Source organism: Leuciscus leuciscus, assembly GCF_965113295.1.
Source record: "Leuciscus leuciscus genome assembly, chromosome: 9".
NCBI classification, from domain to species: domain Eukaryota; kingdom Metazoa; phylum Chordata; class Actinopteri; order Cypriniformes; family Leuciscidae; genus Leuciscus; species Leuciscus leuciscus.
The window spans coordinates 17,077,815-17,101,318 of NC_138733.1; the positions used below are offsets into that span (position 1 = coordinate 17,077,815).

General features: G+C 38.4%; 1 protein-coding gene and 2 long non-coding RNA genes across 14 annotated transcripts in view; 2 read left to right on the top strand and 1 right to left on the bottom strand.

Annotated features, from left to right (window-relative positions):
- The window catches only part of phldb1b (pleckstrin homology-like domain, family B, member 1b), an 83,283-nt gene that overhangs the window by 34,030 nt on the left and 25,749 nt on the right, over positions 1 to 23,504 (bottom strand). For 11 of the 12 annotated variants that reach the window (XM_082180998.1, XM_082181001.1, XM_082181002.1 and 8 more), the window contains 2 exons: positions 17,668 to 17,793; positions 10,396 to 11,897 (listed from right to left, as the gene is read on the bottom strand). In XM_082180998.1, the coding sequence (XP_082037124.1) occupies positions 10,396 to 11,897; positions 17,668 to 17,793 (1,628 nt within the window). Of the gene's footprint in view, positions 1 to 10,395; positions 11,898 to 15,999; positions 16,229 to 17,667; positions 17,794 to 23,504 lie in introns of those variants that run through there. The other variant, XM_082180997.1, reaches the window with a different exon arrangement.
- On the top strand, positions 935 to 3,463 carry LOC309507014. Its single transcript, XR_014208990.1, has 3 exons — positions 935 to 1,071; positions 1,634 to 1,752; positions 2,247 to 3,463. It is a non-coding gene; the product is annotated as an uncharacterized lncRNA (long non-coding RNA).
- Positions 13,152 to 14,761, top strand: LOC309507013. Its single transcript, XR_014208989.1, has 3 exons — positions 13,152 to 13,466; positions 14,077 to 14,153; positions 14,592 to 14,761. It is a non-coding gene; the product is annotated as an uncharacterized lncRNA (long non-coding RNA).

Here is a 23,504-nt window from a genome sequence, read left to right on the forward strand (position 1 = left end):
ATTGGGCTTTGTTTGGTCCGTCTGGTTTGGTCCAAATTTAGCCCAAACATAGACGTTGAAAATTGGGCTTTGTTTGGTGACTTTGGTCCGTCTGATTTGGTCCAATTTTAGCCCCAAAAAAATATGTTGACAATTTGGCTTTGTTTATTTAGCCCAAGACCACATATAGCCCTAATATAGCATAAATACAATTAAAGTCTATTGTAGCAAGTGAAGAAATAGATTGTAGAAATAGTTTCAAAGTTACGTGTCACTGCACATCCCAGGAATACATTATTTGTAAGCACCTATACGTTCGCAAACCATACCTACATGATTTGGCATAAATCCAGCAAAAAGTGCACCCTAGTGGTTCATATCTAGTTGGAAAACGCTTGTGCTGAATATTATTACACCTATTTCTGAACATTTGTTAACAATTAGCCTACATTAAATATGTCTATAATGCATCCATAAAAACAGTAAACATCACAGTAGTTTAAACACCGTAGACCCCGATAAACAACAGCACTTAAATAGCCTATTAATAACTGCATATTAATATATTCACATATCAGCACTGTTAAATATATTGAAATACATTTTGTATATTTAAAATACATTTAAAAATACTTAGAACATGAAGCTTAATTGTTCCTCGTGTTACATCTGTTCATAAATATCATGTAGTTTTTGCTATTTTGTTTCTACACCACGTTTACCATTTCTAAAGGTAGGCCTATATATTATATGTAGCCTATATAGCCTATAAATGACTTCAAACATTGTTTTACATTTTCAATGCTTTCATATTCTCATTCCATTTACAGTTTGCAATGCCCACAGGCCTACTATCCACTTAATAATGTATCAGGTTTCAGGATATTTTAGCTGATTATCATATAATTCACTCCATCAATCTAAATGTATGTAAATGCTGCGTGCATGACTTCTACATGTTTCAATGGGCGCGCGCGCTGTACATTCAAGCCGCATTTGAACTGGAACGGAGGGCGTTACCATGGAAACGAGGGCAGCTCAACTGACAATCAGCGAAGCTCCGTCTCTCACTGTTGTTTTAACTACTTTAAGGTAAGTTTAGAGCATAAAATTACACAAATAGTACATACAAATGTTCCTGACACTTTCTTTCATGTAAATGACTCGCTTCGGTTGAATATTTACTTTATAGAAATGGTTTAGTGTCTTCACAAAAGTCCGTTAGCATCTCAACAGTTAGGCTAACTAGAGGTAACGTTATGTTAGGTTAACTGTAGACTTGAGCTGTAAGTTTGGGCTTTTAATCACATCTTATGTGTAGTCTAGATGAGAGATTTTGATAGTTTTGTAAAGGTTTTGCTGACATGGAAATAAGCTAATTTATTTAACCTAAGTACACACTGTATGGTTAATTCATAGTTATCACGTGACGTCACACCATTACGCCCACCTGGAGGGCAAAATAAGGCTTTCCTCCACTGCCCAGTCATTTTTATCAGGTTTGTAGTTAGTATTAATGTAGTAAAACAGTGTAATTAAAAGATCAAATTCAATATACGCTTATTCATGATGCATACTTTGTACAGGTAAGCAGATGAACACAGAACAAATTATTTATAGCATAATAATATTGTTTGTCTTCTCCCCTTTACAGTATTGTTTGCCATCTAGTCCTGATCACAGAGTTTAGCTCCAAACCCAATTAAGCAGACCTGAGCAGCTGATCCAGGATCACCAGAAACTCTGCAGAACTTTGGTCTGGACACCAGTGTTGTAAGTTCAGAACATATTGCAGGAGATCTCAACATTGTCTCTCAAGGTCCACTTACATACAGAGGTTTACTCCAATCTAGTCCAGCACACCTGACCTGAACAAGCTAATCAAGGTGCATAACTCTGGGTGCATATCACTCAGGTCTCTAGCTCAGTAGTCAGTGGTTAAGGGCTGTCTTTATCACAAAATCCTTACAGTGCACTGAAACATTCGCTCCCTAAAAACTCACTATGTTATCGGAAGTTCTGAAGCTCAAAACTTTAATCACACGATACTTTGAACTTGCTACTCAAGTTCGCTACAAAATGACATGTGATAGGTGATTTTAAAACACAAACCAATATTATATTTCAGCATAAACATACGTCGCTAGACAGGTAATGTCTAATCAAGCAAACACGTACATGTAGAGGGAAAACTCAAGTGTATACTTCACATTTTGGACAACCATTGTTTTTTTACATTTTGGTTATTGATTTCTTTCTCACTTTAGATGCTGGAGAAAAAACAGCCAGGCTAAAGCATTCAAAGTGGAAACTTCTGCCGTGGCTCAATAATCCAGGATTGGGATGGTGGAAGGAGCAGAAGATCAGAGATCAGTCAGAGATCTACTGGTGCCCCTGAGGAACTGATTTACCTAATGCGTCAAACATTACCAAACATTTTCATCACTCACCTTCATGTCGTTGCAAACCTGTAAGACTTTCGTTCATCTTTGAAACACAAATGTAGATCTTTTTAATGAAATCTGAGAGCTTTCTGTCCCTCCATTTCACAGTTTATGCAACTACAACTTTCAAGCTTTAGAGACATTATAACACTAATCAATATGACTCCAGTGGTTTAACCTCAACTTTATGAAGCGAAGTGAATGCTTTGTGTGTGCAAAAAAAAAACATTGCATCTTTATTCACAAATACATCTCTGACACGAGTTCACGGAGCACCACGATTCATCAGTGTTGTGTTGGCGAGAGAGCCAGCGATCTCATGGCGCAACATGCGTCGGAGATACATCATTTGTGAATAAAGACGTAATTGTTTGCACACACAAGGCATCTGTTAAAAATATCTTCATTTGTGTTCTCCACAAAAGTCTTATGGTTTGGAGCGACATGAGGCAAAGTAATTAATGACAGAATTTACATTTTTGTGTGAACTATCCCTTTACTGTTTTCTAATGTGGTTATAATTGGTCATTGTTCTGTTTTATTAACATTTTCAATATTTTTAAGATTTATTGTTTTGAAAAAATGTTTATACAGAAAAGAAAAATTTGATAAGTCACAGTAAAAACTTTATAATTGTTTAAAAAAAAAATATGTTTCAAATAAATGCTGTTCTTTTGAAAGTTCTATTCAAAGAATACTGAAAACTGTATCATAGTTTCCACAAAAATATGAAGCCGTACAACTGATAATATTTTTTTTTTGATAATCAAATCATATTATAATGATTTCTGAAGGATCATGTGACACTGAAGACTGAAGTAATGATGCTGAAAATTCAGTTTTGCATCACATGAATAAATTACACATTACTATATATTTACATGTATATTTATGAAATGTTATTTTTATTGTAGTAATATTTCACAATATAACTGTTTTTAGAGTATGCTTGATCAAATGCAGGCTTAAGATGTGATCAGGAAAGTGTTTTTTATGTGAAAGATGTATCTGATGTGTCAATAAATGGTTTGCAAATCTTTTATGAATTGTCTTATTATGAATATTAAATATAATCATAAATTCACGGTTGACATTAGGCCTGAAAAAGACGTCTTTTCAACTCACTTTACAACCTAATTTAGACGCGATTGGGACGTCCTTTTATTGGCGTCTTTTCAACGACCTGAAAAAGACGGCTTTTCACCTTTCACTTTTCAACCAAATTTTAACGTTGTTTAGACGTCTGGCAATGTCGTCTTTTCAACGTCTTTTCAACGAGTTTTTGCTGGGTGGGCAGACTGCGACCAAATGGGCGACAAGAGGTCGCACTGGTGTGACCGTGTGACCACCACGTTGTCCAATTGATAAGAGCTGCAACTTCTGTTACATACGAGAAACATCAATCGGCAAACGAAACGAAAGTGAAACGAAAACGCACTATTCGTTTGAGCGGCGCTGCGCGGAACGTTGAGAACATGAACATGACATGGCGCGAGCTCAGAATAGGTTTGCTCGTGGGTCGATCTCAATTACGCGACACTGTTATTACACAGCGCTGGGAAATCCAGTGAGAACGCGTTTGAATTCACAGCAGAATCAATAACATCGCAGCGAGATCTAATTGGAAGCATTCAAATTTGGCGCAGAATTCTGTTATAAACCACATACCAAGTAGTCACACAGTGAGAAAAAAGAAAATCTGTAGCATATATATATATATAAAAGAAAAGAAAGATGCATCGATAATCGTTTTATCATCGCATCGCAGCACTCGTAATCAAATCGAATCGTGAGGTGCCTATAGAGATTCCCACCCCAAGTCGCTTCATGGCCAAGCTTAGATCATCGAGATGCAGCAGAGGACAGAACTAACCGTCTCTCGTGTGAATCCCCTGGCAGGCTGGCACGCTTTTGAACAGTTACAGTTCACTGTCAGCTCTTATCTAAAACACCGTTGCGGAGGGAGAGGAGGGTCTCTGCACAAGGGGCCAAGAATAATTAGAATTTTATCTCACACATTTACATTATATGTGTGACATAAAAAAAATTTTTAAATAAAAAAAGAATCCCCTATCATGGCATATACTCAGGGTGCACAGGGTCATACACACAAGGACGAAACACCAGGGTAACACATGACACTAAAATAATGCAATAAATACTAAATATTATTCAAATACATCACTGTTCACATAAAATTAGAAGAAACTTCTTTATATAAACTATAACTGTGTGATGTCATGCAGGGACTTCTGTTTTTTACCGTAAATACAGTATATGGTAAGACTTACAGTCAACCATATAACAGGTTTTTACTGTAGCATTTTTACTGTAAAAATGAAAAAGATTTACAGTAATATTGCATGGGGAAGTACGAAATGATCTACAAAGTTTAATCCTAAAAAATAAAAGACAATTATTATTTCTGAATTTACAGTTTTTACAAATAAAAACTACTTCAAAAATAGTCACTGTTTGCATTTCTTGTTTCAGCATGTTCTGGATGACTGCTATAGTTAAGTGATTGCTAGGTTGTTTGGGGTGATTGCTATGGTGTTGCCAAAAAGTTTCAACAGTCTTCTTGGTTGTTTCTAGGGTGTTACTAAGGTGTTCAGAGTAGTTTTACACCGTGTCTACACCAGACGCGAACGGTGCGACAATGCTGTCAGTGATGCGGTCTACACTGGATGCGGTGCGATGCAACAAATTGATGCCCCATTCTATTTCTGACATACTTCAAGCACTCGCGCAACTTCTGACATGAAGAACAAATGGATTTACAATGGTCGCTTTGTCGTGTTTAGTGTAGACAGCATCAAGCTGTTACATTCGGTGTACACATGGTGTTAGTGTGTCCTGGTGAGTTGCTAGAGTACTGCTAAGTAGTTGCTAAGGTGTTCTGAATAGTTTTAGCGTTTCCTGAGCAGTTGCTGTATAGAGTGTTGTTAAGTGGTTGCTAGAGTGTTCTTGGAAGTAGAATGTTGGCTTTATGATATCTAGGATATTTTGGGCTGTAGATATGGAGACTTTATTTTTTATCCTCCACAAATCGTTAGTGTGTTCCACGAATTGTACTATTTGAGGTTTCATTTGTGGTGGTACCACAAAACAAGTGGGACGATCTATGCAATGATGTTTAATACTTGGGGTTTGGAGTTTGTTCATAAGCAGAAAGCAACAGTCATAGTGATACTTGCACCACTAATGAAGTCACTAGTCTTTATTAATCTAAATCATGGGAACATAATCACTAAAGGTGATGGACAGTATAGGATAAAAACATCTAACTAGGCCTGTCGCGATAGTCAATAAATCAATTAATCGCACGATACAAAAAATGAGCTCGATAATTTTTCCGGCGGCGATAATTCCATTTGCATGCTTGTTTGTTTTCCTCATGTCTCTCTCTCTCTCTACCAAAGAGACTGGATGACCACTCTCGGTTCCTTAGCGTATAGGAGGAGTGAACCCTCTTGTCAGTTGCATGGTCTTTGTGTGGGGAGGCGGCGCCGCGGCGCTTGTCAGTCACATGGTCTTTGTAGGGGAAAGCGCCGGCAGAGAGAGAAGACGCTAGTTGTGAGTTGGTTTCAAAGCCAAACGCGACAGCGAGCCCGATCTCATGAAAATGCGTATCTATACCACGAATGTTATTTCTCGTGCCATTTCAATATTGATTTATACGCCAAAAATAGTTTTTGCGTGCATATGATACGCACTTTATGGCGTGTAATACGCACGCACTCCTCACCCCTAATCCTAACCAAGTATTTTCAGTGCGTAGCATATACACGCAATAAAGTGCATCTCCGTCTTCCCGACAGTAAGTTACACAATCACTCGGGCGTTTGTTTAGTCGACAAAGTAACAGGAGGACAGTGCTAAATGGTGTGATATGGCCTGTTGAGGCTTTTTAAAATTTGTTTACAAATGTCCTAACCGGCAGTTTTGCCTGTTATGGAATGTATCACTATTTATGTCTGAGCCTAATGTTTAATAATTTTTGAAGTGCAATTTTGTTTACATCCATTTTATTTATTGTTTTTGGTATTTATTCAAGTGAATTTTTTTGTTAACAGACATTGCTTTTATTGTTTTTGGTTGTTTTGTTCATTTTTTGTGGACATTTAAAATGTTTTCCGTTTTCAATGTTTATTATTCTTAAGAAATAAAAGTTTATAGATCTTTGAAAAGGTGTACCTGCATTATTATGCCATTATCATGCCATTATCATTATATTAGATGAAAATGGTCTCGAACGACAATATTATCGTTTATCGCAATAATTTCTTGGACAATTTATCGTCCAGTAAAATTTGTTATCGTGACAGGCCTACATCTAACCAAAACAAAACCCTTCATGAAAGCATCAAACTCTAGAATCAATGGCTGTGTCTTTTAGGATTACATGGTCACCTGCACAGATGTCGAACAGATCATTCTGGGAATCCTTAAACATTGCTTTATATAACAAAATGTGCTGTTGCTAAGAGCACTCAGTGTTGTTCTTCACTGTCTTAATTACAAGAGCCGAGTCAGAATGAGTAAAGACTGCCACTGACCCAGATAATCAGCACCACAGAAAGTCAGTTAACTGTCTCTTTTACCCAAATTCTCTCTCTCTCGTCCGTCCCGGAGCAGATAACTCACTTTACACTGAACTGCAAGAGCACAGGAAGCAAACACATTAAACCATCTACAAAATGCTCCAAAGGGAGCTCATATGCGTCTTGCTGTGTCAGAGGATACAGCTTTTATCTTCATCGAAAGATTCTAATTGCACTTTACTGGGTCATAACGCAGTTGCATGCCGGGTTAACACATCACAATAGATACTTCTTGTCTCTTCTTCCGTCTATCAGCTACAAACACTGATGTTTTTGCATAATGTGGCCAGTGAAAGTTGATATATTTAGAGTGTGCTAATCCATGAGAGCAGTGGGACAGATGCTTGACATACAGACCCCCTTGTGTCTCCTGTGCAGATGACCCGTGTCTGCCCTAAAAACAGTGTGGAGGTGGTTATGTCTTCATAGTAGAACAGCTTACAATCAATCTGTCATCATCCCTCATAAACCTACAACCATTCCAGTTCATTTAAAGGAGTTATATCATAATGTTTTTTTGTGTGTGTGTAATTAAAAATGTCAGCAAGGGTAGCACAAATAGAAATCCTAATAAATTCTCCTGATAATATAATATAATTAGTGCTGTCAAATCGATTAATCACATCTAACATAAAAGTTTGTTTACATAATAAATGTTTGTGTATATACAGTGCATATATATATATATAGGGTGAATTCAGGTTGAATTCAGGTTTATCATGACATATCATGAAAGAGGTTTTTTCATTATATTATATTTATTATTTTATATTTATTATAAAATTAAATAATGTAATACAATACATTTAGTGCCGTCAAATTGATTAATTGACATATTATGTGAACAAACTTGTTAGATGCGATTAATCGTGATTAATCAATTTGATATGTCCCCTTAAAAAAATCCACTGTTTAAGTAAATAAACTTATCTCTCTAAAACAGTATGCATCCTCACTGACACTTCTGCTTTCACTGTGCAGCAAATGTCAGTTTTATAGAGTAATGGAAATGTGATGTCATTGTGGGAGCTCTCAAAAAACGAGGTCATCTTTAGCAGGGCTGGCATCAGTATGGCACTCGAGCTGACTGACAGAAAAGTCTTCTAGTGACTGACGCCATATGTCAAGTGTGTGTGTGCCAAGGCTGTATCTAAGGTAACCATGTGTGCCTCTGGAGCCTTGTGGCAGTTTAGGGATGATAAATTATGCACTGCACACCGAACTGGCTCACATTCACTCAGCTGTACATGCAAAAAATGAAGAAAAATTATACACTTACATACTTACAAAAACTGTTTAGTTTTGAGACATACTCATGATTTATTTTCCTTGGAAAAAAACCCAAATAATTTAGATGCTCTTAGTTTGCTAAGTGGTGTCCTTCATAGAGCTCATTAACATCATATTTATCCTGAACATAAAGGCCTACTGACAATTAGTCTTTAAGAAAACCCTTTTCTTGCTGTTTAGTTGCATCTGACTTTGTGATAAATAATAATAAATCGTAATACGCAGATATTTGTAATTTTGATCTGAGTATTGTTCAAAGATTTTATGCAACAAAATCCAGTGACTAGTTACTCAAAATTAGTGTTGCACTGAAATTTTGGCAACCAAACATTTTCAGCCCCAAAAAAAATGTAATTCGGTGTCGGTGTTTCATAAAAAAAAAAAAAAAAATCCAGGTGCATTACTCAAAAATGTTCTAGTAAATAGCTAACTGTACACCCCTACTACTAAAAACCAATCCGTTAGCATTCAAATTCATTGCATAGCTAGTTGTGGGACCCCTTGGAAGTATCCGATTTGAAATCTGCCACCTTTGCTCATGGAGGCTAAGATTTAGTCAGCAGACTGCGGTCAACACCACTGTCTCCTTCCTGATTCCTGCAGTGAACATGCTTTCTGTGCCGTGCCATGCTACGTGATGTTTTGCCACAGTCCTGGGCTGGCCTCTCTTCTGTATGACAGTCAGCTGTCAAAACCCAAAAATCAAAACCCAGTGCAACACTCCCTGGAGCACATTTCTGCTTGTCATGCTAGGTAGTCTCCCGCTCCTTCTCAACAAGAGCCACCGGGCAGTCAAATGAGCTCAACGTGGCTGATTCGCATGTCAGATGCATCACACTCTGATGTTTTTTTATTGAAATGCAAACTGCTGTATAGATACATAACCGCCTAAACAGATGAGGGCTGTTTGTTAATGGACCACAGAAGCCACCAGATCATGTCAAAATATCTATGTGAAAGTCAATTCACAAGACAGATGGTTCTGATAATGAGTGATGTAATGGCTGACAGTCATAGTTACTAAAAAAATTAAAAATAAATAGAAAGTCAGATCTTACTTCACCAAGCAAACATTCTTTGCTATATACACTCAACAATTTGCAAATATTTCAGAACAAGGTCTGTATCAAAGGTCATTTTTTGTTTGACTTATTTTGTACTGAACCTTTCTGGAGAAAGCACATTTGTGGGGATGAGGTCATTGGCATGTTGAGCTCATTTGTTTTAGCTCATTCTTTCTACATTTATTCCAGCACATTTAACCGGCAAAAAGCCAAATAAACGTACTAAATGCATCTACTAGAACTGCACATGCTTAGCAAATAACATACTAGATACTCTCTGTTGTGAGTATTGAAGCATAACTTTGTACGCTCAATTAGATCACCTCCTTTTCTGAGAGAAATAAACAGCCACAATGGGTAATTACAAGGGAAACAGACAAGGGACGTTTCAGACACAAACACATATAAAACTTCACAGGGGCCTTTGTCTCAGCGGCTTCATTCTGGGCTGCAAACCGGACCAAGATGTCTACTGTTCCCTCCCACCTCTCAATAAAAGAGACAACAAACAATGGGGTTGCCATGGTAAAATCAGAGCCCTCTGCCTCAGCATGACAGCGGATTAGTCAGTGTGTCAGTTCTGCCAGAGACGTGTAGTAGCATTTCCTCCAAATGTCCTGCATTCTCACCAAAAGCACAAATGCTAATGCTTGCTAGGTGTGTTAAGATTAGATTCAGCCATCAGTGTACACTGAGGAGCTCTTCTGGAAAATATTAACTGCAGAAACTTGCAATTTACATATCATCCGAAGGCATGTAGAGGCAGCACCGTACATGACATGTACAAACAGAGACGGGGAATATTACTTAGACAGATTCTTTATACTATGATGTGGCTTTCAAGTGGGCATCAGCAAACAAATGACTCTAGACATTTCCTCAGAGCTAACTGCACTTTACTTCGGTCTCAAGGACATTTTAGTGGATATGTGAAGTCAGATTTCTCATAAATCTCACTTGGTTTTATATTTTGTTATATAAATGCATGTATTTTTAAGTGTGCATCTCACTTACCAGCCTCTCCATTTCCTGCTCTCTGAGTCTCTCTTCTCTTTGGCGTCGGTGGTACTCCAGAAGATCATCTTCGTTGTCACTGATCTCCGTAATGCTGTTTTTGCGCTCCCTCATGCCTGGGTGAGGCATCCGGTGGTCCCTGTGGCCTGCTGACATCTTCCGGTGGCTTCTGGGACTGGATCGGGGCGATGACCCAGGTAGAGAACCCAGGCTGAAGGCCGAAGACAGCGAGTTCCCAAAACTGCCCTTCCGTCCACTGCCTTCCCCCATCAGTCCGGAGGTGGGTGAAGGACTACGAGCACGCACACCACGAGGACTGAACGGCTCCTCCGTAGGAGACCCTGCTTTCCGTCGGAGTCTGGGACTCTCTGGCACAATTCTTGGGCATGGAATCTCTGGAGTTCGCAGGGTTCCTGGTAGAGCTCCTGGGAGCACAGGAACCCCCCTGCGGGCTATAGAGGGGCTGAGAGGGGGAAGTTCCCTCATACTGCTCCCTTCAAGGTTCCTGCGGGCCAGCCGCGGACTTTCTGGAGGCTGTAGTGTGCGAGGATGCGGGTGTGGAGGTCCACCCTGAATGATGTGGACAATGGGGTCTAAGGGGGGCTGGAAAGATCGCGAGGGTGGGGAGAGTTGGTGAGAGGGGCTGGACGTCAAGGAGCGGTCTGGCTGAGGCTGTTCCCGGAAAGGACTTGAGGGGCGATCCTGGAGAACAATGGCAGTTTTGGATCTGGGACTAGAGGGTGAGGAGGATGGGGATGTGGTGGAGAATTTGGGGGTGAATCTGGGACTACCTGGAACTGGTACCCGACTGACAGATGGGGCATCAGACAGAGCAGTAGAGATGGAGACTAAGGGCAGAATGTGAGTCTGTATGGGGCTGTCTGGGGATTTAGCCACCAAGCTGTCTTGGTTCAACCCCCTACGACTTGGCTTTGGGCTTGGCGGTGCTTCTAAAAGAGCCTTTCGCTGGAGTCTGGGACTCTCAGGCACCTTTGGCCCACTGCTGCCACCGGAATAGCTGGGCAGAATGGTCCGTGGCTGAGGTATGGGTGGCTGGCTGGTGTAATTGTAACTAGAAGACCTCACTGGCACAGGAGGAAGCGTGTGAAACTGGTCCTGACAACCACTCGGCGAGGGACTGGTGTAGCTGCCACTGCTGGCGGCCGATGGGGACGAGAGTGGAGAGAAAGGAGGGGAGTTATTCTCGTAACTGGAGCCCACAGACATAGCACCAGGGCTCGTTGGGGGTGAGAGAAGGAAGCGGCCCCCTCCATTTAACATGGGGGACAGGGGAGACTGGGAGATAGGATGACCAGAGGGCTTCTTTGACTCAGAGGAAGAGGGCTGAGGGTCATCCATGACTAATGAGTCCATAATATCCTGAAGGTCCTTCTCAATGGAACTGACAATGGCACTGTGCTCAGGGCGCACTCTCTCGTTGGAGACCAAGTGAGATTTTGGCGCTCCTGACGGCTGGTTCCCATTGACCAAGTTCTCAGAATCTGAAGGAAAAGATAACAATTATAAGGATTTGCCATACACAAAAATCAAAAGGCATATCTTTTACAGTTATGAACAGTTCAGGTGTAGATTGATAATTGTTTCATGATTAAACCGTTCCATCTTTTCAGTGAATCAGTGAAAATGGTTTACAAAGCCAGTCTGAACGATTTGTCGACAAATCACCAAATAATTTAATCGAGAATAGTCTCTTTCAAACTATTAGGTGAGCTGATAATGAGCACTAGGACAGTATTTAAGGTTTTGACTGACGGATCAAAAAGGAAGTTACATTAGTGTAATAGCAGAAATGTTACAAAAAAACATACTAGAAATATGTTAATGACTGTTAATGAATGAGTTACAGAAGCTTCAGCCAATAAATGTAAATTAATTTTAGTATTGTTTATTGCACAAACAAATAATATTTAGTTTATTATTAGCTGAATCATGCAACAAACTAAACTGAACTGGGACAAAGTTTTGGAGCATTTAATATTTTGTGTCTAAATGACATCATTACATGATGTAAATAAAATGCTGAACTTGTTAACTGAAACAACCGGTTCAAAATAATCAATTCTCAAAATGAATTCCCATCACTAGCCAGATGAGCCAATCCGAGTACAGAAAACGAGAAAGGCACTTAAGAGTAAGTGGATGCATTTGGCTTCTTCTCCTCACATAACCCCAGTTATTATCCTCAGTACTACACCTGAGCTTTTAATGCAAGTACCTGCAGCTCTTTTGGCACTGCAGAGATGCATTTAATCCATTAGCCCCATTCAACAACCTCCAAGTTTAACACTGCTGCCAATCCCACAGAAGACGAATGCTCAAGTAGAAAAAGTGGCTACCAAAAAGTCTGCCAGGCTCCAGTCTGAGAGGATAAACGTCAAATGAATATGTGCTCATATAGCTAAATCACAGACAGCCCTGCTGGTAATTCAATCTATCTCTCAGGCAACTGACCATCTCAAATGGTTCATCTGCTAAAACTGAGACAGACCTACAAACTAAAGATGGTAATTATCTAAACTGGGGGTTTTCAAACTGTGGTCCCGGAAACCCCAGGGTGCTGCAAGGGGGAGCTAGGGGGCTGCAAGGTAATATTATGGTAACGTTCTTTGTAAAGCTGCTTTGGAACAATTTCTACTATGAAAGACAATTCAATTAAAATACATTTGATTAAACAAAATGTTTTTTGTTTTTTGGGGAAATACTTAAATTCAGGTTTATACAAATAACATAGTACACTCTAAAAAATCCTGGGTTATTTCTTCAACCCATTTTCTGGGTTATTTGTGTTGGGTTAAAATTATGGGTTATTTTTTCAGAGAGTAACCATTTTCTGGGTTATAGGGCTAATATTTTGACCCAATTTATGGGTTGTTTGGGTTTCTGGGTTATTTTTCAAAGAGTAACCCATGTTCTGGGTTATAGGGTTGGCTTTCTCTCTCTCTCGCAGTTGTTCTGGAATTTTCTCACAACAGTCGTTTGAAATAACCGTCGCTTCGCGCTCGATCCGTTTTGGCCTGTGCTTCATCGGTGCAACTTCATCTATATTCAAGGTAAGAGAGTATTTTCAGTGTTGATGTAATGTTAACTTTTCTGTGTCCATGTCCCTGTTGCTAGTTTAGCACCATTTGCTAAAAAAATAAATAAATAAACACGTTGCTACGTTGAGACTAGCGTTAGCCGTGGTAATTCTGTGGTTGGCATGTAGCCGCGGCTATCACGACAACATCTAGGTCTAGGACAACTCGAGGTAACGTTATCGCACACCGGACGCGATTTTGAACACGGTCCTGAGCCGTTGCTGGGTGCCGCGGACAGACCGCCGGTGTGTGTGTGTGTGTCCGTTACACTCATAGAGAATAATGTGTTCGAATTTTAAAGACGCGGCGCAGCGCTTCGCGTCCGGTGTGCGAGCCCCTTGAGAGAGTGCACGTCCGGTGAGCGATACCTCGAGTTGTCCTAGACGCGACGCAGCGCTTCTCGTCCGGTGTGCGAGCCCCATAGCCGCGGCTACAGAGCGACGAGGCAACACAATAGTTGAGTTATGTTTACCAGCTGTGCCGTGCTTATCATATTATACAGTGCTCTACTGGCTGAAGTAGTGAGAGTTAAAGAAGCGGGTCAAGTCTTCAAATTGTTGCTAACCTCTATATTGCTCTCCAGGTCATTTTGAATGGACAGTTTTGTCGCTGATAAGCTAACTGAGTGGCAGCTGTCTGAGCTGACAGAGAATTTTAGAGGTGAGCATTTTACTCTTATTGCCCTTATATCATCTCTCTATGCCTACATTTTTTTATTTTTTTATAAGACTTAAATGTGTCAGTGCAAGATTTTGTGAAAGTCACAACTTCTTCGACAGTGGGGTATGTACAACCCTAAAATATTATTGTGCCTTGTCTTTAAGCTGTTATGCATAAGAATGGGCTGTCATTACACTTTTTAAAGAAAGAAAATATGTCATTCACACAAAATGGGTAATGTTAATGCTGCAAAAGAACCACATTAGTTAACTAGCAATTTGGGCCATGTAAAAAAATAAATAAATAAAATAAAAAGCCACTGCATTACCTTAAAAGTGATTATTTGTTAGCTTGATAATGAAAGAGTGTCTGGTGAGTGGTTCACAATTGTCTCGACTTATTAACAATACTCATGTTGTCTTGTTTTCTGTCTTTCAGATAGATGAGGAGGCATTTCTTCTCTTTGATGAGGACACTATCAAAAATCTTGTCCCCAAAGTTGGCTTAAATTCCTGAGGCTCTTCTGAGAATTGTTGTTTATTTTTCTATTTTTTATTTCTAATATTGTTATTACAGTGTGACCTAAAATAAATATGAAAATAAACATGTCCAAGTGTGTGTTTTTTCTTATAGATTTTTATTTAATGCAATAAAAATGTAAAAGTGCTTGAAGTGTGTAATATAATGTAAAACAAAGTTTTATTTTCTGAAATAAGGCATACTGGGGTAGTGACCCAAGTTAGGTTATTTTTGACCCAACTCCTGGGTTAAAAAATGATCAACTAATTTTTGGGTTATTTCTACCCAGATGTTGGGTTTTTTAAACCCAACATTTGGTTCAGGTATTTAACCCATAATTTGGGTCAAAAAGCATAACCCAATTTTCTGAGTTGAAATAACCCATAAATTAGTTGGTCCCTTTTTAACCCAGGAGTTGGGTCAAAAATAACCCATTATGGGTTATTTTTGACCCAGGAGTTTTTAGAGTGTATAATAGTGTGTGGGGGGGTGGGGATTATTGTAAATATATTTGTTATTATATTTCTAAATAATTTTTATATATAATTTCTAATAATTTGCTTGGCTGTAGTAGAATTACAAAACAAAAGTCAATTGTTTAATTTTAGACAACATGTTTTATAATATCATGCTAACGATGTTTCTCACATTACAAATGGGCCTGTATAAAATACAGGGATCCTTTATATTTTAGGAAAGGGCCCCTAAAACAATCGTAATATTTGGGGGTCCTTGGCATCATAAAAGTTTGAAAACCTCTGATCTAATCAATACTTAAAATAATGCCCAACTTGTGATTTTTTCCCTGTCAATTTGGAACAAAATAATAATTTTTGATTTGACACCCCAAATGTAACACTTATCAAACTCATTAGATTTGTGCTTTATAGTCTGTATAAGATTGTGAGTCACAAAACAGATTTCACAACATCCAAAACTTGATCAATCTTGCTCTTACCAGCTAATTCGTTTAACCCACAAATCTCTGTCTTGATTACAAAACACTCTCTGTTCAAACTCCTCACAAATAATGCATAAAACACAACCCCCTTTCCAAGTGTTATTTATTATTTTTTTATAGTCATCGTGGTTTAGAAATAAGTCAGAGCAGCTGACGATGCCTCTGGCTTAATTTTCCATTAAAATCCCACTGAACAAGAAACGGTTTTAAGAATACACAAACACAAAGATGAAGATAATACATTAATTATTCCATGTCACAAAATAACACGTCAGCTTCGACTATAAAAAGATACATATGTTATACGTCCGTATGCCGACCTGACACATACAGCCTCTAGTCTATAATGATCAGTAGCTTACTTACAGATGAGAACACGCCTGTGGAAACGCTAAGCCGTTGCGTTTGGTTTATAACCCATAACCGAGCTCAGATTCAAAAGAACTGCTCCCGCATTCCGAGTGTAGACCTAGACCAGCGGTGCCGGTCACACGGTACCCAGGCAAGAGTAAAACGCCGCAGATGAGATATTCCAGCCGGGCTTGGTGAGCCTGGCGCCGCTACACCATCGCTGAGTCCCCCTCCCTCCCCTGTCCACGGTGCTGATGTGACTGACTGCTGGCTGCAGGGGCGGGGCCTACACTCTTAAAGCGACAGTGCACATTTTCATGCTATATTCAAATGGACACTGATGTGGCTGTGGGTTTAAATAAAAAAGGCTCCTTTTTTTCTCACACAAACTGGTAGCTGATATGCAGTATATACTAGTTTATAATATAATATAATATAATATAACATAATATAATATAACATAATATAATATAATATAATATAATATAATATAATATAATATAATATAATATAATTATTATTATTTATGTTAAGTAGCCAAAGAAGAAGTGGGATAATCAGACACAACAATAAAATATTGCATGCTTCTCTGAGTCATACTGAGATATCATCAAGAACGTAGAACGAGGCAGCCGGATATTGAGGGAATATGAGGGGAACAGTTAGGAGGGGATTGGAGAGCAGGGTGGGTGGCAAGATAAAAATAGATATTGTAAAAGATACCCCTCAACTTTAAATAAGCAGAGCATGGCCAACAAAGCTGTCTGAACTGGAAAAGAGATGCAAGAGGAAATAGCTCTGGCACAGAGAAAGTGTGAAGGGGGTTCTTTTCCTCTATAAATCAGTCTATAAAGAAATATCAGATGCCAAAAGCGCATGAACAGCTTTATGCAAGTCTGAAAAATATTTTAGCTATGTAGTTTTATATATAATTTAGACACTGGGTAAATAAGAACAAATAAATGGTAAATGGGAATGCCGTATGTTGTTTATAAAAATAATTTCTTTCATGGTGGAGAGAATTTATTACCAGCTCAGGAAATGCACTGCACCAGCTGTGTTTATATGCTATACGTGTCCTTTTCTGCCACACAACAGGAAAAGTCAGGAAAACAACTCAGTAAATATTGTAAATGCTCTGTTTAAACATTGGCTGCTGTGTAGCACTGTGAGTGGGAGTAGAAGATGTAGAGTGCTCTGTCAGGAGACCCACAGGAATGAGTTTCTCATAAAAGTTGCATGGTGCTACTCGGGATCGAGGCAGGCTTGTATTGCTAACAGTTTGAAACGGAAATGCAGTAGGGCCCAGCTGAAAGCTGCTACCTGTGCTACTGAAACAAACCTTGCCATTCAGCCATGTGGCAACACCCTGTAAGCCCAAATTTGCATAAATGTCCCATGTGTAAATCTGGATCTGTTTCTTATTCTTACACCACTTGTTTTCTCTGTTTTGATTTTAAACATGATACATACGTAAAGCACATTTATATGCAATTATGTCATAGATGTCACATACTCTTTTGTATTATTATTCCAGACAGTACACACAAGGTTTTTAAGCTCTGAAGGAATGTTTTTTCCACACAAATGACGTTCTACTTAACACCAGGCTTTGAGGTAAGCGTTAGATAATTCATGCCAGAGTCATGGTGTGTTGTGTTCTCCTGTGGGATATTGCGTTACCTGTGAGGGCCCAGTTTTTCACACTGGCTTTCTGTCCTCCCTCAGGCATCATGCTTTTCATTCGGAAAGCCTCCTCGGGGTGGTTGAAGCGGAAGAATGCGGACTGGCCGAAACACAGCATACAGCCTGCACACAAACCAAAACAACTATTATGAAGTTGAGAATGAACGTGTATACACTTTACATCAAACATATGCCTGAAGAAAGCATTTCAAATGATCTTGGAAGTTTTAAACCAGTTTTGTACCGCAATGTGGGAGGTACGGAGGGGGGAAATGAATATTTGCCATCGTTTTACATGAACAAGCAGGAACATCTCACACTTTGGTGTCGGATCAGACTCCTGGCTTGGTGAGTGAGGGGAAAATTAGACAAGCCAAACTCTGTGTAAAAAGTTAAAGTCAACATGAGATCTAAATTAACCCTATTTACTTTCTTAATACATGTTTCTGGTCTTATAATTCTTTTTTTGCTGATGTCACCAATGCCTCTTATTTTTGAGCCGCTTCTGTCCAACCATCTGTCATATAAAGATCACTTTTAACAAATAAATTAATTTCCGGCAGGTCAAATCAAGCCTTGTATATTAAAGTTTTTAATATATCAGTACCATATTGGTCAATTCTTTTTTTTAATTATTGTATTGTCAATATTGAATATGTATTGATATTGCATATTTATTTGTGAATGCATATTTCTCTCTGTTTTTTAGATTACCTTTACTTACATACACTGATAAAAATGATTTTGTGGTGAAGTAAATACTACAGAAAAAAACAATGTAATTTACATGAAAAAGTTAGTTCAGGCAAGAATAAAAAAAACTAAGTAAATTCTATATCAGTACTCAATTCAAGCATGTAGAAATGAAAGCGTAAATATCAACGTTATATAATTAATTAAATTACTCAACTTTTCTGACACTGGTGTTCCCATCATGCACTGGGCCTTGAATAAATAATGACGATCCATCAAATGTTTCCGTCATTGTGTATTGTCAACCAAGTAGGTCTCTGCGTTCACATGACGCATAACTTCTGATATGTAGATATGGTGTCTCACACAATATCTACTGTTTTAATTACTTAGATGTTTCTACTGTAAGTAAAGCATATACTTTAAAAGTGTGGTTTAATTCAATGCTATATTGTTTGAGTGAAATGTATTGCAAAGGAAACTTCAACTAAACAGATATTACTCAACCTTTTACTAACCAGGATAAAATTACTTAGTTTCTTTAAAAAATATGCGTGTGAAATTTACTTAAAAAATATCTGTGCAAAAACTTGCCAAAGAAAAATTAAGTAAATTTTACTTGTTGTTTTTTTCAGTGTAATTATAGTATACAATAACATCTGTCATTTATCTGTTTTATTATTTATCAGTCCTGAACACTGTTAACACATTATACAAGGCAAAAAAACAACAACATCAAAAAACACTTATAAATCTGCCTGATCTATTCTGGCCAATCACCGTATTTATTGAAGGCAGGTAAAGGTCTCATGGAAACCTTTCCAGCCGTAGCAGATGTGTGATGAATGCACAGTGCCAGATGCCCTTTTGTTCCAGGAAGAACATTTGATTACCCCTCAGGTTCTGACAGGACAAGGTACGCTTAGAGCACACAATGAAACTAAGAACCGCTCAAGTAAAGTGAATTGTGTACTTATTCTCACATCGATGTGTTTTCTTTCACGTTGTTAGTGAATAAAAGAATATGGATTTGTTAACTGATGGTGGCTGTTGTCAACAAGACTCTTCAAGAGGATTGCTCAAGTCTTGACGTGCTCTGCACATTCAAAGTCAACTATCGGTGAAAATAAACAAGAAAATCATAATACACAAAACACACGTGTAGAACAGACAAGTTACAGTGTAGTGTTTTAATGAAAAGACTTGTTTACATGCCTGCTCAAAAAATGTTTTATTTAAAGCAACAGTATATTGAGGTCTGTGGTGTAAACCACATCAGCCAAATGTTGTTTCATATATGTCATGTTTTGGTCCTTGTCGAAATCATATTTGATTGTTTTTACAGACAGTAACCGTGGCATCCACTGCATCAGCACGAACCGCTCTGGACAGCTCAATCAATGTTAACAAGCCAACAAATAACAAACCGACAGCAGCTCCACTTCCTTCCTATTTTACACTACAAGCGTTGTGCTCAAATTGTGATTGTACAAATGTGCCATTAAAAATTATGCACAGCATTTAAGTAATGTGGTAAATATGTGCTTGTGATGGCAAGCAAGCTTGAGCAATTCATCTGCACTGCTGTAAGAGAAATGGTTGCAAAACTCTAAAATTACAGTGAGTTATACCCGAAACACGTGTTCCACTAGATCAGAGCCTCCGGTGTGTTGGTTTAACAAAGGCTAGATTCAGATATTGAAAACACTTAGTTCAATATAATATAATCTATCTATCTGTATCTATCTATCTATCTATCTATCTGTATCTATCCATCTGTATCTATCTACCACACAACACGACAAGATTACATTAAATACATTTTCTCATTTGCATTACCTTGTTACTTCATCTGACTCCAATAATGAAAATCTATCTGTCTATCTGGGCCTCAAAATATCCCAAATTTACATTGAACGAAATAAACATCATGCATTGTCATAGCTGAGCTTCACTGTTCCACCATGAGGGAAACCAGCAGTAAGCAGAGCTCAAATGAGCTCCAGACCACAGCTCAGACTGCAATTCAATCAATACACAGAAGGAAAAAAAGAAAAAGAAAGTGAAAAGTTAGTGCACACACATTAGGAGCAGTGAGTGAACACAGAATCACTGCAAACCGCACACCCGGAGCAGTGGGCAGCCATTTTTGATGTGGCACCCGGGGAGCAATTGGATCCTCAGTCGTTTCCTGCCGGTATTGAGAATCAAATCCGCAACCTTCGGGTTACTAGTCTGACTCTCTAACCATTAGACTAACCACTAGTCTGACTCTCTACCCACGACTGCCCCATGACTATAAAAACGTAGCAGATTCGCCCTTAAGATCTACTAACCATGTAAACCCTCATTACTACTCAGGCACACTGAAAATAATTTTTACGATCAATAAGTTAAGACAACATGTTTTTACTTTTCTTTGACTCATCAAAATAAGTTTACAATTTTTTTTTAAGTTATACAAGATTCAAATAATTTTTTAAGTCAGTTTAATGTAATTTAAGTTAAATGACTTAAACATCCAAGTTGATTGTACTTAAACATTTAAGGCAGCAACATTCTTTGCAGAGCATAGTTCAGCAGTATTTATGTATATCAGTTACCTTTTATCACTATGAAGAGCAAAGTTCCAGGAAGTGGTTGAGCACTATTGTAAGCTTTCTTTCAGTGCAACATTTCACATAAACACATAGCTCCTATTATGCAGAGAACAGTGGGATATCAAATATAATGTCTTTGTTTATGTGTGGCAGAAAGCGAAAAGGTCTGTGTTTATAGTCTTGGCATCCACGAAATGATTGATAGAGTAATACCAACAGTAAAACAGGAGGTAAGAAATCCCCATGGTGTCCGCCATACTGAGAACAGTGCAGTAATATTACATAAGTTAATATGATACACACAATGTCTCATGAAGAAGAAAATAGCTTGCAGTGAATGACCAACCTGCATTTTAACACTTTAGGTGTCAGTGAAAATCACTGAAAACCCATTATATATTTTCAGATTGGCCACTACAGTGCCTCAAAGGTTGATGGATTTACCCACAATGCTAAGTGAAGAGTCTGAAAGTAGATTTATGGAGTGCAGCGATGGAGGGTAATCTACAACACTACAGCACACAAGGGAAAATACATGAGCCAAGAATCACACCTGCTGAGGAGGGAATCTATCCATCGATCTACGCTGCGGACGCCATGCGTTTCAGACGTGCTGCCAGCATCTACTGAATGATGCCCAATTACAATATTCAAAAGAACATCAGACATCAAGCCCACAAACCGCCCAGTCACAGATGATTCTGTTCTGAAGGGGGCACTGAGTTTGAAAAACCAATAGGGGTAAAATCCAAAGTTAAACACGGACAGTGTTTCCCCTGCTGTTTATAGATGGCCTCTCTCTGCCAGTCATTATGGATACTTTTAACACAGATATTTTTGGAAGTCAAGGAGATGTAATGAATAACGATTTCAGCCCCCTGTGGCACTGCCCCTCGCCGCAGGTATGAATGTGTGATCATGGTGCTTTCAATGAAGCCTTTTTACCTATTTTTAAAACCGAGGCGTAGTAACTTAGTAGGCCTACAAATACATTTATTATATGTATTTTTGGAAAGTTCTACTTTACACATTTTTATTCACTTGACTTCTACTTTTACTAAACAATTTTTTTCTTAACTTCAATTTTACTTCACTGTATTTTAAAGAGAAAATTTTGTCTTTTACTCCAATACATTTATCCAGACCTTTTTCCTTACATTTGTGTTTGGAAAGTGCAAGAAATTAACAGTAGTAAAGCTTCAGTGAATCAGTGAACCTTTTGTTCAGTTCGGTTACTTTGAATCAGCACTTTTTTGAGATCTCCCTTCAGTTTATATTTATACTAGTATATATTTCTTTATTTTTGTGCGTTTGTGTGATGCCAAAGATCAATTGATCAATCTTTGAATCCTTAAAACTGGTTTGCAAAGAGGTCTAAAGATTACTTTTGCAAATCATGAATCTGAATCTCGAGAGGCACACCAAACAATGCATGAGGGTCCATTCATGCAGTTTAGAGAATTTGTATTCCTCTTGAATATTACCCAATGCGTAATATAGCTGTTTGTGAATGTAAAAGGTCTGCAAAGTATTAAATATCAAAGTGCATGACAAATAAAGTTATTGTCTCCTGAAAGAAAAAATGTATTCTGAACTGCCGAAACGAATCTTCAGCAATTCCAGTCTCACTTCCGTAACATATCTACGTAAGTTTGTAACAAATTAGCATAATGTCAGCCTATGGTATTCATTTGGCTGCCCGCGAACAATGTCTACTTTGTCCTGCCCTCAAACACTGTAGTTGTAGCTAAGAATCTGCAATGGGTGTTTCATTTCCCAGACACACTGTAAGCAGTAGACCAATCACAACAGACTGGGCCATCTGACCAATCAGAGCAGAGCAGGCTCTCGGAGAGGAGGGGTTTAGAGAGACTGAATCCTTTATCGAGTCCTTAATTTACAGTGAGAAAAGAGATGATGTGCAATATAATGGGAAAATTAAAGCTTTTTGTTTTGTTTTTACCTTGGATGCATATAACCATATTGTAGGAGACCTCCAAAATAAAATTGGGAACCTTTAAAATAGCATAATAGGGGCATTTTAAAAAATGCAAATCATTTAGAGAAGCACAATCTTTAAAAAAAAATTTAAGGAATCGTGAACTGACAAGACTCATGTTTACTTATTGTTCCATTATCATAGTGAATTCCTCTATTTCAAAACCACTAAATATCTGCAGCAACTTTGGAGTAATAGAAAAATATTGCGCAAAAAGTATAAAGCATACCGATGACTCATTTTTTACATTTCTGTTGAAATAAGACACATTTTCCAGAACAGTGTGGCTTGCTCTGAAGAGCAAAACCACTAAATAACCTCCCCTTGTCATAGATGACATCCCCAGCAAAGCATGACTAAGAGCCATTTTGTAATCAAATTCATGAGGCCATTTGCAAGAAGACAGGCCTCACTGGCGCATGACAAAGAGAGGAGAGAGGCGCGTGAATCTGGAAAGCACAGCAGGAAAGTGTCTGTTCCCCATGCACAGCCCGTCTCCCCAACATTAATCAGAGAGATTGATTCCCCACCGTTCCTCTTAA